Genomic DNA, 12,012 nt, shown 5'->3' with positions numbered 1-12,012 from the left:
CTCCAGACAGTGTCAGATCCAGGCTCGGGTAGCAGCTAAGGACCATGACGGCCATCAACGCTCCACGAGACAAGTGAGTGGCATGATGACTGTTGGCCTCTTCCCATGTTTGCAGTCGTTCCAGCGTGGGTCTTATACCCAGTAAGTGGATTAAAGCGTGCTCTCTGGGTCTGTTTCTTCCAGGTATAACGCCGTGTGGATCGTTTTCTTCATCCTGGGCTTGGGCACCCTCCTACCATGGAATTTCTTCATGACTGCAACTGTGGTAACTAGAGGTCGAACGATTAATCGGTTTTCCGATTAATCGGCACCAACAAGACATTTTTAAAGCTGCTATTATCGTCTGACCTGGGCTCATAGTGGCCGATGTCTGCACAGCCATTGTAAATAGACCGTGTTCAAACGATGTACTGTAGGCCTAATCCACCAAATCACACTTAAAGGTGTTCTGTTGCATTTTTAATATTCATTAACATTTTAGTGTTCTTCATTTGAACTTGATTGAAGACCAAAATAAAGAAAAGGGTGGATTTTAAGAATGTCCTGTATATAGCCTACTCTGGGAACTCTTGGAGATTCTCCTCAGAGAAACAATCATTCATAGAGGGAATGAATAGTGAAGGCAATATGTTATGCACTGTTGGACACGTAACAGCTGACAGAGAGCAGGTGTGTGCAGATGGTAGAGGCTTAAACGCCTGAGGAAAGAAACATGACTGGTAGACATGACGGGTAGGCCTGATCCCTCTTGAGTTTTCATTACTCTGCTTTTTAGCCTACGCTGAGTTTGATGGTCCAGATTTATTTATCCAGGTATTTAATTTATTTGACACTGGCAATAAAATGTAAAAAGCTATCGGTCAATTAATCATCTATCGGCATTTTCCTGTTCCAAACTATCGTTATTATATCAGGATATATGAGGACATTATTCCAGCTTTCGTTGCTTGAGTTGTGTTGAATACATTTTTTTTTTTTTTTTTTAAATACTGCGTTGCAGAACCAATCCAAAGTCTTTTGGGCGTATGTTTGTTTAGGTTTGAATCAATCCAAGGCAGTAGGCGTAGGTTTGTTAGCGGCTGTTCTTACTGCCCTTCTTATGACTATCTTGAATGTAGAAATATCCAGACATATTGGCAGAGATCTCCAATTGTGTGGTATCGCGAGACTAGCTCGGGTCATGAGGTGAACCCCAGGTCTCACTCTCCCTGTAGATATTCCACAACTAAGCTCTTCCCCAGACTGACAGAAGTCTAAGAGGGCCTGGCCTTTAAGCAGTATGGCAATGCTACCCAAGTGGTATTTTCTTTCTATATTTATTGACGCGTCTATTTTTGCCAAAGTTCTTACCCCCTTCCGGCCTTCTTAGGGGCCCTAGCAGGACATGCATGTATGGGGATTGGGTTTAGAGACTAGGTGTGGATTCGGAACGTGTCAGACTCTCATAATTCCCCTCCTTCCTCATCTCTAGTACTTCACCAGCCGTCTGAATCAGGCATCACCCAATGGGACGACCAACGGGACGGCCAACGGGACGTCTGACGGTGACACCAGGAACGTACTCGAGGCCAAGTTCAACAATGTGATGACACTGTGTGCCATGGTGCCCCTGCTCATCTTCACCTGCCTCAACTCCTTCATCCACCAGAAGTAAGGGCCCGCCACTGGTCTACCGACACTCACACACACACACACACACACACACACACACACACACACACACACACACACACACACACACACACACACACACACTCCTACCCCTGGCTTCTTCCTCCAAACCTAGACCCCTACACCAGCTGAGTTAATGCGCCAGGAGTGGGCAGACTGTACCTGTGCAATAGACCTCTGCTGCTTTGCCTCCCTCCTCCAATACTGCACGTTCAACTCTGAACCAAAGCTCATTTGGGCTTCCCCCCTCCCAGCCGATCCCTCACCCTGACCCCTTGAGGGGACCCCGCACTCCCCATGACACATTGGTGTATATTTGAACCATTATTTTGGTTTGGTGTATGGGAACCCCCCTGGGCAAGCAGCATGTTTGCTTTAATTAGATGTGGATCAATTCAGGAGCTTTATCTAGAGAAATCCAGAGAGGGGCTCCTGACTGCTGACCCGCACTCCTGCGTAAACGCCCAGGAATGCTATTCATCTCTCCCCCTCCCTCTCCCCATCTCTCTCCCTCCCCCTCCTTCTCCCTCCGTACTCCAAGTGCCCTGTACTCCTCTCCTGCCCCCCCCCCCCCCACCCCTAATCTTTTAACTACATTTCCCTCCCTCTAGTCCACTGTTAGTCTCAGGGGATCAAGAGCCGAGATGAAGACCTAGACTTATAGCCATATGCTGTGCATATACTGTATCCAGATGTTGTAGCCTTTAAAGTCGTATGCTGTGCGTAACATCCAGATGTTGTAGACTTTAAAGTCGTATGCTGTGCCTAACATCCAGATGTTGTAGACTTTAAAGTCGTATGCTGTGCGTAACATCCAGATGTTGTGGACTTTAAAGTCGTATACTGTGCCTAACATCCATATGTTGTAGACTTTAAAGTCGTATGCTGTGCGTTAACCTCCAGCTGTTGTCTCTTCTCCCTCCCTAGGATCTCGCAGAAGCTGCGTATCTCCGGCAGCCTGTCGGTCATCCTGGTGGTGTTCTTTCTGACCGCTGCGCTGGTCAAGGTGGACGTGGACCCTCTGCCTTTCTTCTGTATCACCATGATCGAGATCATCTGCATCAACTGTGAGTGGGAGGACACACTTGCTATACACACACACACACTATGGACATTCTTTCTCTCACTATGGAGTTTCTCTCTCACACACACACTCACACAGGGCATCATAATAAGCTACATAGCTCTGAATCTTCAGTCTGGCTGGGCTGGCTTATTTAGAGAGAGCTGAAACAGCAGGATTAAACTCACCCCCCCCTCTCCCGCCCCCCACCTCTCTTTGGTTCCACCCTATCCCCTGAAGCCCAACGAGGAGCATCCATTTCTGTTTGGTTTAGAGGGGAGGACGGAGGGACCCTTTTGATGTTGATATCCACATTCTTGGTTCTAACAGTGGTTTGTTCATAGGGAGGCAGGGCTAGTGACTTTGTGTAATGCCCTCCATGTGTTATGTTCCCTTTGTTTGTTGTTTTTGTCGTACGTTACTGTGATCATGTAACTTTTCCTCCCCCCTGCTCCCTCTCCTCTTTAAAGAGCAAAGCGGCAATCTGGGAACGTTCATGCTGTGGGTGTGGTTACCGCCCCTTTTTGGGTGAACTACTTTGAATCTGAATGGCGGCAAGTTGAAATGGACGGGGAAGTCCTGTCCTGTCCTCACCTGGCTTCGCCAGACCCAATTCGCAAAAACGCGAAGGGTCTGGAAACTTGCTTTCTGATTCCTAAGGGGCGTTTCCAACGGGCTTAGATCAAAAGGCCTCTGGATGCAATTGGATAGACCTACAACCAATCAGCGAAAACGCCTCTACGGCGCTCCTCTGTTCCGTCATCCTATTAAAACCGCCCCATATTAGATAAACGGTTGCGATTGGCACGAACACATTTCTGTTCGAGTGGATTCCGTTACAGCGGTTGGATATCGATACTGATCTGCGGAGTGAAATCAAATGTGATGATTAGGCTAGTTACGCCCCGGTCCCGCCTCCTTTTCACCCAAAAGGGGGGGGGGGGGGGTTGTCCACATGCGTCCGCTTCCTATTTACTACAATTTGAGGTCACGGCGGCGCTCTGGTCTATAAATCCGACCCCTCCATGCTCATTCTGTTCCCCTGGAAGTGCCCCCCCCCTCTCTCTTTACCCCAGCACACAAATACAACATGCATGTCTTGTTTTTGTTTAGATGTTGGGATCTGTCTTCAATAGGCCGGTGAGTGTTGTGTGACCCTGTCTGTCGTCCCTCTCTCTCCCAGCGTTTGGCGCGGTGTTGCAGGGCAGTCTGTTTGGTCTGGCGGGCATGCTGCCGGCCTCCTACACCACGCCCATCATGAGTGGCCAGGGACTGGCCGGGATCTTTGCTGCTTTAACTATGATCTGTACCGTGGCCAGTGAGTCTCTCTCTCTCGCACACACACACACACACACACTCAACCAGCCACATTCCCCTCTCACAGGATGTGGTAAGAACTCTCAGGTGGTGATGCTGCTGTGTGTGTGTGTGTAGCTGGCAAGGACCTGAAGGACAACGCGTTAGGCTACTTCATCACGGCGTGCGCGGTGATCCTGCTGGCCATCCTGTCCTACCTCACCCTGCCCAGGATGGAGTTCTTCCAGTACTACCTGGACAGCAACCGGTCCCGACCCTCCGGAGACGACGACAACAAGTTGGACCTGCTGGACAAAGGTAGCGTCTGTCTGCTCGTCTAGCCGGCCGTTTCTCCGGCCGTCTCTGTTTGAAGATTACAATGACACAGCGCATTAGTGAAATGCTTTGTCGTTTTAGATTTTCTACAAACACCAGGGGCTAACTTCTATGTACCTGTAGTCTCTCCCCCGTGAATCAGCATGGCCTGGAGGTGGGAGGTAGCTCCATTCATTGCCCTGTAGGCTAGTACCAGAGTGTTAAACTGGATGTGAGCCGCTACAGGGAGCCAGTGTAGGGAACGGAGAAGGGAAGTTGTGTTGGAGAACTTGAGGTGGTTGAACACCAGGCGAGCAGCAGCTTTCTGGACAAGTTCCAGGGGTTTAATGTCTTGACTTTGGCACCAATAAGCACCAGTAAGCACCAGTTTTCTGGCTGGGAGCTCCCGGTCTCTCCGTCAGTGACCCGCCAGACTCATTCTCCTGGCTGCTATTTTCACACTCACCCTTGGCAACCCCCCATACAGATGCTTGTTGGTAACACGGTTGTTCTGGCTGATGTTTAGTACTTCAGTCAGCACTCTGGTGCAACATCCATCCAGGGACTTCTGCAGTGTGGGCTTCAGGGTCCAGCATTCACAGCCATATATTGTAGGAGAACAGACTCTACAGTCGCGTAGAAGAAGCTGAGCTTGATATGTCGGGGGAAATTGGAGTTCCACACACTGGCCATGCTGCTCAGAGCCTTCCATGCAAGCGCCTTCCTCACTTTAAAGGACAATGCTCGTTTTTGACAACCTGGACCTTATTTACGACATATTATAAGACGTTTGACTCACCGAGATCACTTTGGTGTAGTTCGGAGGCATGTAGAAGACATTTAAAATCCAGTGCGAGCCAGTATATCCATGTAATGTCGGTGGTCGGGCCACTTAGAATGCAGTTTCTAAAAATCTATTTTCTGCCGCAAAACAGTTGTTTTCATCAATCTGTCTTGATGAATCGCTAGTTGTGCTTACATGGAGCATAGGCCTGTTGTGGTTTTCACATGCCATGATCTTTAGAAACGTCTTTCGAAACGAAATAGCTTCCTCACTTGCTCCAGCACGCATTCGCACAGCGCGCAATCGTTGCTCCAGCACGCTGTGCGCATGCGTGCTGGAGCAAGTGAGGAAGCTATTTCGTGTCTAAAGACGTTTCTAAAGATCATATTACAGAGGCATGTGAAAAACAACACAACAGGCCTATGCTCTATGTAAGCACAACTAGCGATTCATCAAGACATTGATGAAAACAACCGTTTCGCGGCAGAAAATAGATTTTTAGAAACTGTATTCTAAGTGCCCCGACCACCGCCATTACATGGATATACTGGCTTGCACTGGATTTTAAATGTCTTCTACATGCCTCCGAACTACACCAAAGTGATCTCGGTGAGTCAAACGTCTTATAATATGTCGTAAATAAGGTCCAGGTTGTCAAAAACAAGCATTGTCCTTTAAGCTTTTGCTCCAATGAGTTGACCCATGAGCCCAGTTACAAACTCTTTGAAGTCATTGACTTCTTTCATTTGAAGTCATTGACTTCTTTGTTGTCGTTGGAGGTGGATGGTCCAGAGGTTTGTTTTTTTAGGCGTTAACCTCAGTTCTACTTGGCATTTTAGCAAAAGGCCAACCTTAGGCATGGCTCTGAACCATTAGCCGGACACCCGAGAGTTTCTCCTCTGACGTGCTCACTGTGGCCTGGCCCTGGGCACACTGCGTACATGTGTTTCCAGTTAGAGGAGTGAGCAATATTTTGTGTGTGTTTCAGCAGAGAAGAGGCCAGTGCTCAGTCTAAGAGAAGATGAGACCAGCCCCGCCATGTCTGTGTTCGCCATCTTCAAACGGGTAACACGACCAACGTCACCAACGTGTCACCTGCACCAATCACAGCCCTGAGCCCCCCGCCCCCCCAATACTCTACTGTAGTTGTCTTGTAGTTTCTCGTTTATGAGGTCGTACAAACCTACGGTGTGTGTGTGTGTGTGTGTGTGTGTGTGTGTGTGTGTGTGTGTGTGTGTGTGTGTGTGTGTGTGTGTGTGTGTGTGTGTGTGTGTGTGCGCGCGTTCTGTAGATCCGGGTGATGGCTCTGTCTGTGTGTTTCATCTTCACCGTCACCATCGGAGTGTTCCCCGCCATCACAGTGGAGGTGAAGTCCTCCGACCAGACCAATCTCTGGGGTGAGTTCACACGCACACAACCAACCCACACACTCGTCTTCAGATAGACGCCGGACGCCGTGGCGCCACGGTTCTGACCGCTCATCGTTCACCCTGCCGGTTTTGTTTTTGTTGCCGTCGTCGTCTTCTCCTAGGCACCGCCTACTTCCTCCCCGTGGCGTGTTTCCTGCTCTTCAACGTGATGGACTGGGCGGGCAGGAGCCTCACCGCCATCTGTATGTGGGTAAGTCCTCTCCCACAAGCGCCTCTGACCTCCACGCCTCCCCACTACACCCGAGCTCCATGTCCGTCTGTGGGTGAGCCACACAGCCAGGGCTGAAAATTAACACCTGCCACCAGCCAAATGCAGGTAACATTTCCAATTGGCGACTAGATTTCGGAAGGCTATCTGAAAAAAAGATATACTTGGCTGGTAGATTTTTTCATCTACAGTCCCCTTGGCAGGTGACTCACCGTGAGCCAAAAAGTTCATTTTCACCCCTGCATACAGCCAAACCCACCACTAGCCCCCGACCCCCTCGTCCTCTAGCCCCTTGTCCCCAGGGTGTTAGTTCCCTAGTCTTGAGCTCCCACGGAACAGGTGCGCCCGGTTGAAATGGGTCCCACCGGCCAAGCGCCTGTAGCGTAGGTCAGAAGACATTAGTTCCTCGTCATCAGTCTTAACCCAAAACAAAAAACAAAATATTTGGGATAGACTTCTGACCCACATGTCAAAAGTGTCTAAAAGCTTTACTAATGCGATTGAACAGAACTACTCCTGGTTTCTGTTTGAACAGCCTTCTCCGCCCAAATGTGTTCCAAATATTTCATGAAATGTCTGATGTCTCTCGTGGTCTCACGGATGAGTTGAGACAGATGCTTAGCGAGACGTGCGCGAACACACAAAGAATGGCTACGTTCAACGTACTGAACGCCGGTCAGAGTATGGATGCATTCGATTCTCACGAGGAGACTTCGATTCTCACGAGGAGTCGGCTCAGACGTTCTGTGGGAAATCTAAGAATTGAAAGAAGAAAGTCCGAGTCTGGGTCTGGAACAGAGGTCTTTGATGTGAGAGAGGTTTGTTGTGCGAGTGTGTGACTGGTGAAGGAAGTGGTTTTAGGGCTGAGGAAAAGAGCAGGGCTTGTGCTGACGTTGGAACACCCCCGCCCTTTGATTTGGGACTGACTTCCTGTTATGACATGTCATTACGTGTCGAACCGTTGAACGTCTCAGACAGAAAGTTATTCCTGCTCTGCTCGCGCCATTTCCCCCATCATGACTCACCCAGCCCTCTTGTAGAACGCAGTGCCAGTCGAGCTCACAGCTGGGCATCACATGAGTTTCATCATTCGCATAGACTCAAATAATTACTTGTGGCCGAGGCACAAGCCACGTTTTCCCTGTGACATTTGCCAGCAATTTGCTAGCCTGCAAATGTGACTTCTAATGTTAACTTAAAGGCAGACATGAGATTAAATAACCCAAATAATAATAATATACTATAAACACCTTTACTTGTTTTTGTCCTGTAAACGTTTTCTTGATTATTACAAACACGGCTATGTTTTCTTTTTCCATCACAGTTCTGTCTACCATCAGCTGTCTGAAGTGGCTTTCTGGAAAAGTTCCTAGAAAACAATCAGCATAACTTAACTTGGGGACTGGCTGCGTCCAAGTTCTGATTGAATTTCCTTTCAATAAGTGATTTTAACTGATGTTCCGGCCACACTCCTCTGTGATGTAGTAAGGGCGTCTCAGGCTGGACTTCCCCTCTGTAGGCTGCTAATCAAAGATAACTCCCCTAACAACAGCTCACCCTCTATCTGTCAGTGACCTGCTGTCTGAGTACCATATCCACCTCCCCTCCATCTAAACTGTCATCTGCATGACCCTATACCATGACCACACACACACTTCAATGTACACACCCTGGAAAAATCACTTGTCCAATTACATAACTAGATCCAATACAGCCAAGAGAGGAATAGTTCATTCCCCTCCCTGTGAAAATGTGTCTAGTTTGGCTTCCCACAGTCGGACTATAGTTCATCACCCACACGGGAATGGCTGGCCTATTTATATGACGTAAAGCACGTCCGTTTAGTTTGGAGAGCGAGTTGAAAGGGTCCGTGGTTTCGCGTTCTCTGCTGGTTCCCGGTAATGTAAATGATGTTAGTTGAGGTTTTAATGAAGGGACAGGCTACAGCTGGATCCTATATACATTAAACAGTGCATCCCCACATACCCTGTGTACTGTACATCCAGTGCATATCAGATACACAAAACAACAAAGTTCAACAGTTGCGTCCACCCGGCCAGACTACGCCTTATTCAACACAGTTATGCTGTAGGGCGAAAAAGCTGTTCTTAAAGAGCTCAGTGCGGCTTCTCAAGAGTCCGATACATGCGGCCCGAAGGCAGAGTGTTCTAGTGAGTTTGGATGGAGGGGGTGGGCAGGTGATGTAGGCTAATAAGTGTGTTCTAGTGAGTATGGATGGAGGGGGTGGGCAGGTGAAGTGGAGATGAGCCCTGCTTTGCGGAGCACAGCACAGCACACATGTAATAAGGACAGACTTGGAGGAAGTAGGTCGGGGGGTTTATGGGCGGTGTTCTAATCCGTAACCGTTTGCTGCGTTGTTTGACTCTGAGCAGATTGAAGAAGCATATGTTGACATAGATGAGCAATGGCTCCACAATGCTGCAGTACAATAGCAGAAGGGGTTTGGGTTTGACACGGAGGTCCCGGAGATGTGTGATGACCGACAGACACTGTTGTTTTTTTGTGTGGCGTCTGTAGTGTGTTGCTCAAATGAAAGCTTGTCAATTATGATATCCGGGTACTTGAGTGATTGAACTGTCTCTTGATTCGTTCGTGACGTGGATCGGGTCGTGGGATAATGTTGACGCCCCTTGTGTTCACACAGGAATGGAAATGGGTGCCTGAGCAGAGATCGTATAATAGAATCCAGATGTCAGTCCATCCAACTTAGCAAACAGACAAGATCTAGATTGCGCAATATTGACATAGTGCTAGAACCCCAAACTATTCGTACACGCAGCTGGTTGATATCATGTCAGACCAGGTGGTTAACGGTACGCGTCTCAGACATTCAATAGTGGAATGTTTGAATCTGTAGAAAGTTAGAAACCGTGAAATATGTTTTGGTGTGAGAACTGTCTTATCAGGAGTTTAGCTCCCAAAGTTCTCCCTGAACATTCTGGACTCTTTCACGCTCCTGCATGGGTTTCATATCAGACATGGTGGAAACTCCCTACAGGTCTCCATCCAAAGGGGGGTGACTGATGAGGGGGCGTTCACGCTGATGGCAGGTAGAGTAGAGACTGTCGGGTTTGGCGCAGGCAAATATGCTTGGTTCTCCACGTCTCAGCGTCACTGAGGTTGACATTGTATAGGATTTACGTGCTAGAGACCTAGCGTTCACCCTGGGAAATAATGTGCGCGCACACACACACACACACGATGACATGGTACAGCAGCGTACTGACCCCTCTCTCCTGTCCCTGCAGCCCGGTAAGGACAGCGTGTGGCTGCCCATCATGGTGGGGCTCCGGGTGGTTTTCGTGCCCCTGTTCATGCTGTGTAACGTCCAGCCCCGTCACACGCTGCCCGCGTTCTTCACCCACGACTTCTGGTACATCGCCTTCATGATCATCTTCGCCTTCTCCAACGGATACCTGGCCAGCCTCTGCATGTGCTTCGGACCCAAGTGAGCCTGGAGCGGAGGACGCTTCGTTTTTGAATTTTTTTTCAAATGAAATTTGAAATTGTCATTTTATTTGTCATGTGTTCAATATACATTCATATGCTGTAGTACAGTATAAAACCTACTCGGAGGATACCATGTGCAGTATGTACCGCCCTGTTGCCCAGTGCCCTCATGTTTTTTTTTTTTGTCCATCGCTTGTCTCCGTACAGGAAAGTGGCGCCGCATGAGTCGGAGACGGCGGGAGCCATCATGGCCTTCTTCCTGTCCCTGGGTCTGGCCATAGGAGCCGGCCTCTCTTTCCCCCTCAGGATGATGATCTAGAACCCCCACCCCTGCCGAGAACGGTTCCCCTCGAGAACCGTTGCTCTGTACTGACTCATGTTTGTCTCAAATGGCAGCACACTGCACATTTCACACACCAGACTACAGGCTACACACTCTGACAAAACGCTGGAGCCTGAGGGAACGTTTCCCAACTTCTCCAGTGAGATGGTGATGGTGATACTCCCCCCATTTCGTAATGAAGGAATGCGACTGTAATTTGGCGCAGCTGTAGTTACTGACAGGCTGATCTGCTGCATGGCCAATCTCAGAAGTCACACGTGTAAAACCCAGTGGAGAAGAACCTTGGACCTTTTTGAAAATTTCAGATGAATCAGTTTAAACTCGGTTTCTGTATAAAGATTCATGTAGTTTTATGTGGTGTAGGCCTGGGTTGAAATGTGTCTTCAAGTGCTTGAAGTGTGAATCAATATGTAATGTACATCTCAAAATAAGCACAGTCTTCCCAATGTGCCCATCCAGTTCCACCACGTATGCTAAATCAAGTGCACCATAAGTATGTACCCAGGTCCTAGTGCCAAAATGATTGTGAACCTACACAGCTTTTAATGTCTAAGTATTTAAATTGAATTGTACAAGTTCTAGTTTAGCAATAGATTTTACATCTCTAATGTTGTGCCAGCCTAGCCTATGCGAATGTGTGTAAATACTTGTCATGGTATAGCTTTGTCTTCCAGACGTATAAAATGTTTTGTATTTCAGTATTTTAAAGCACAGCAAAAAAAAAGCCTATATACAGCCTATGATGGCAGCTGTGCCTGTGAAGTGTTTTTGAGTGTTTGTTTAAACTCAACCACTCATTAACGCCATCAAAACCATTTTATATACAGTATTTTAACTAGTTTAAAGATTTCTCTGTTTTTATAACTTGATTGGTACATGTCAGTGGTTATTTTTGAGATAAAAATACGTGCCTAACTGTTTTTTGTTGTATGATTAATTTGAATGTTTTTTTTATTTTAAAAACTGCTCTTGTCAAATATGCACCGTATTAGTACATCAACAGGCCCATGCACCTCAAAGCACAAGTTGTTCTGTGGACATCCTGCCGTGGGCTGGAGGCTCTTGAACCATGTGGCTTATGTGATGAATCAGTTCGGGGGGGAAATAAACCCTGTGTATTTGTAAGACTTTGTCTCCCTCTCCTGGTTGTTTTTTAGACTTCCACTCCTGCTGTTATTAGACTGCTGACCTCCATGTGCATCGTGACTAGTACTGAATGCTTGAACTGTATGCATGACACCAGACACGGGAAGCACTGAACTACGCATGGCACCAGACACGACACGTACTGAACTATGCATGACGGAGATGGCGACGAGGAGAACCACAATGTGGCAGAGGAAGAGATTTGTTCCCACCCTCTGGGAAGTTATATAGGATGTTTCAAGCATTCTCTCCCTCCTGAGTCATCAAACTGGGACTAAAGCCAAT

At 47.9% G+C, this 12,012-nt stretch overlaps 1 protein-coding gene across 3 annotated transcripts in view; it reads left to right on the top strand.

Moving 5' to 3' along the window:
* The window catches only part of slc29a1a (solute carrier family 29 member 1a), a 39,315-nt gene extending 27,607 nt beyond the window's left edge, over nucleotides 1-11,708 (top strand). For 2 of the 3 annotated variants that reach the window (XM_084455983.1, XM_084455982.1), the window contains exons 2-12: nucleotides 7-73; nucleotides 184-265; nucleotides 1,472-1,650; nucleotides 2,599-2,738; nucleotides 3,918-4,052; nucleotides 4,169-4,348; nucleotides 6,118-6,194; nucleotides 6,421-6,526; nucleotides 6,661-6,749; nucleotides 10,037-10,236; nucleotides 10,446-11,708. In XM_084455983.1, coding sequence (XP_084312109.1) covers nucleotides 45-73; nucleotides 184-265; nucleotides 1,472-1,650; nucleotides 2,599-2,738; nucleotides 3,918-4,052; nucleotides 4,169-4,348; nucleotides 6,118-6,194; nucleotides 6,421-6,526; nucleotides 6,661-6,749; nucleotides 10,037-10,236; nucleotides 10,446-10,557 — 1,329 coding nt within the window. In that variant the 5' untranslated portion in view covers nucleotides 7-44 and the 3' untranslated portion in view covers nucleotides 10,558-11,708. The remainder of the gene's footprint in view (nucleotides 1-6; nucleotides 74-183; nucleotides 266-1,471; nucleotides 1,651-2,598; nucleotides 2,739-3,917; nucleotides 4,053-4,168; nucleotides 4,349-6,117; nucleotides 6,195-6,420; nucleotides 6,527-6,660; nucleotides 6,750-10,036; nucleotides 10,237-10,445) is intronic. The other variant, XM_084455984.1, reaches the window with a different exon arrangement.
* The last annotated feature ends 304 nt before the right edge of the window (nucleotides 11,709-12,012 follow it).

The sequence above is a fragment of the Borostomias antarcticus genome, assembly GCF_949987555.1.
Source record: "Borostomias antarcticus genome assembly, chromosome: 2".
Classification (NCBI taxonomy): domain Eukaryota; kingdom Metazoa; phylum Chordata; class Actinopteri; order Stomiiformes; family Stomiidae; genus Borostomias; species Borostomias antarcticus.
Note: the sequence above shows the minus strand (reverse complement) of the source record. Positions and strands in the feature narration are given on the sequence as shown.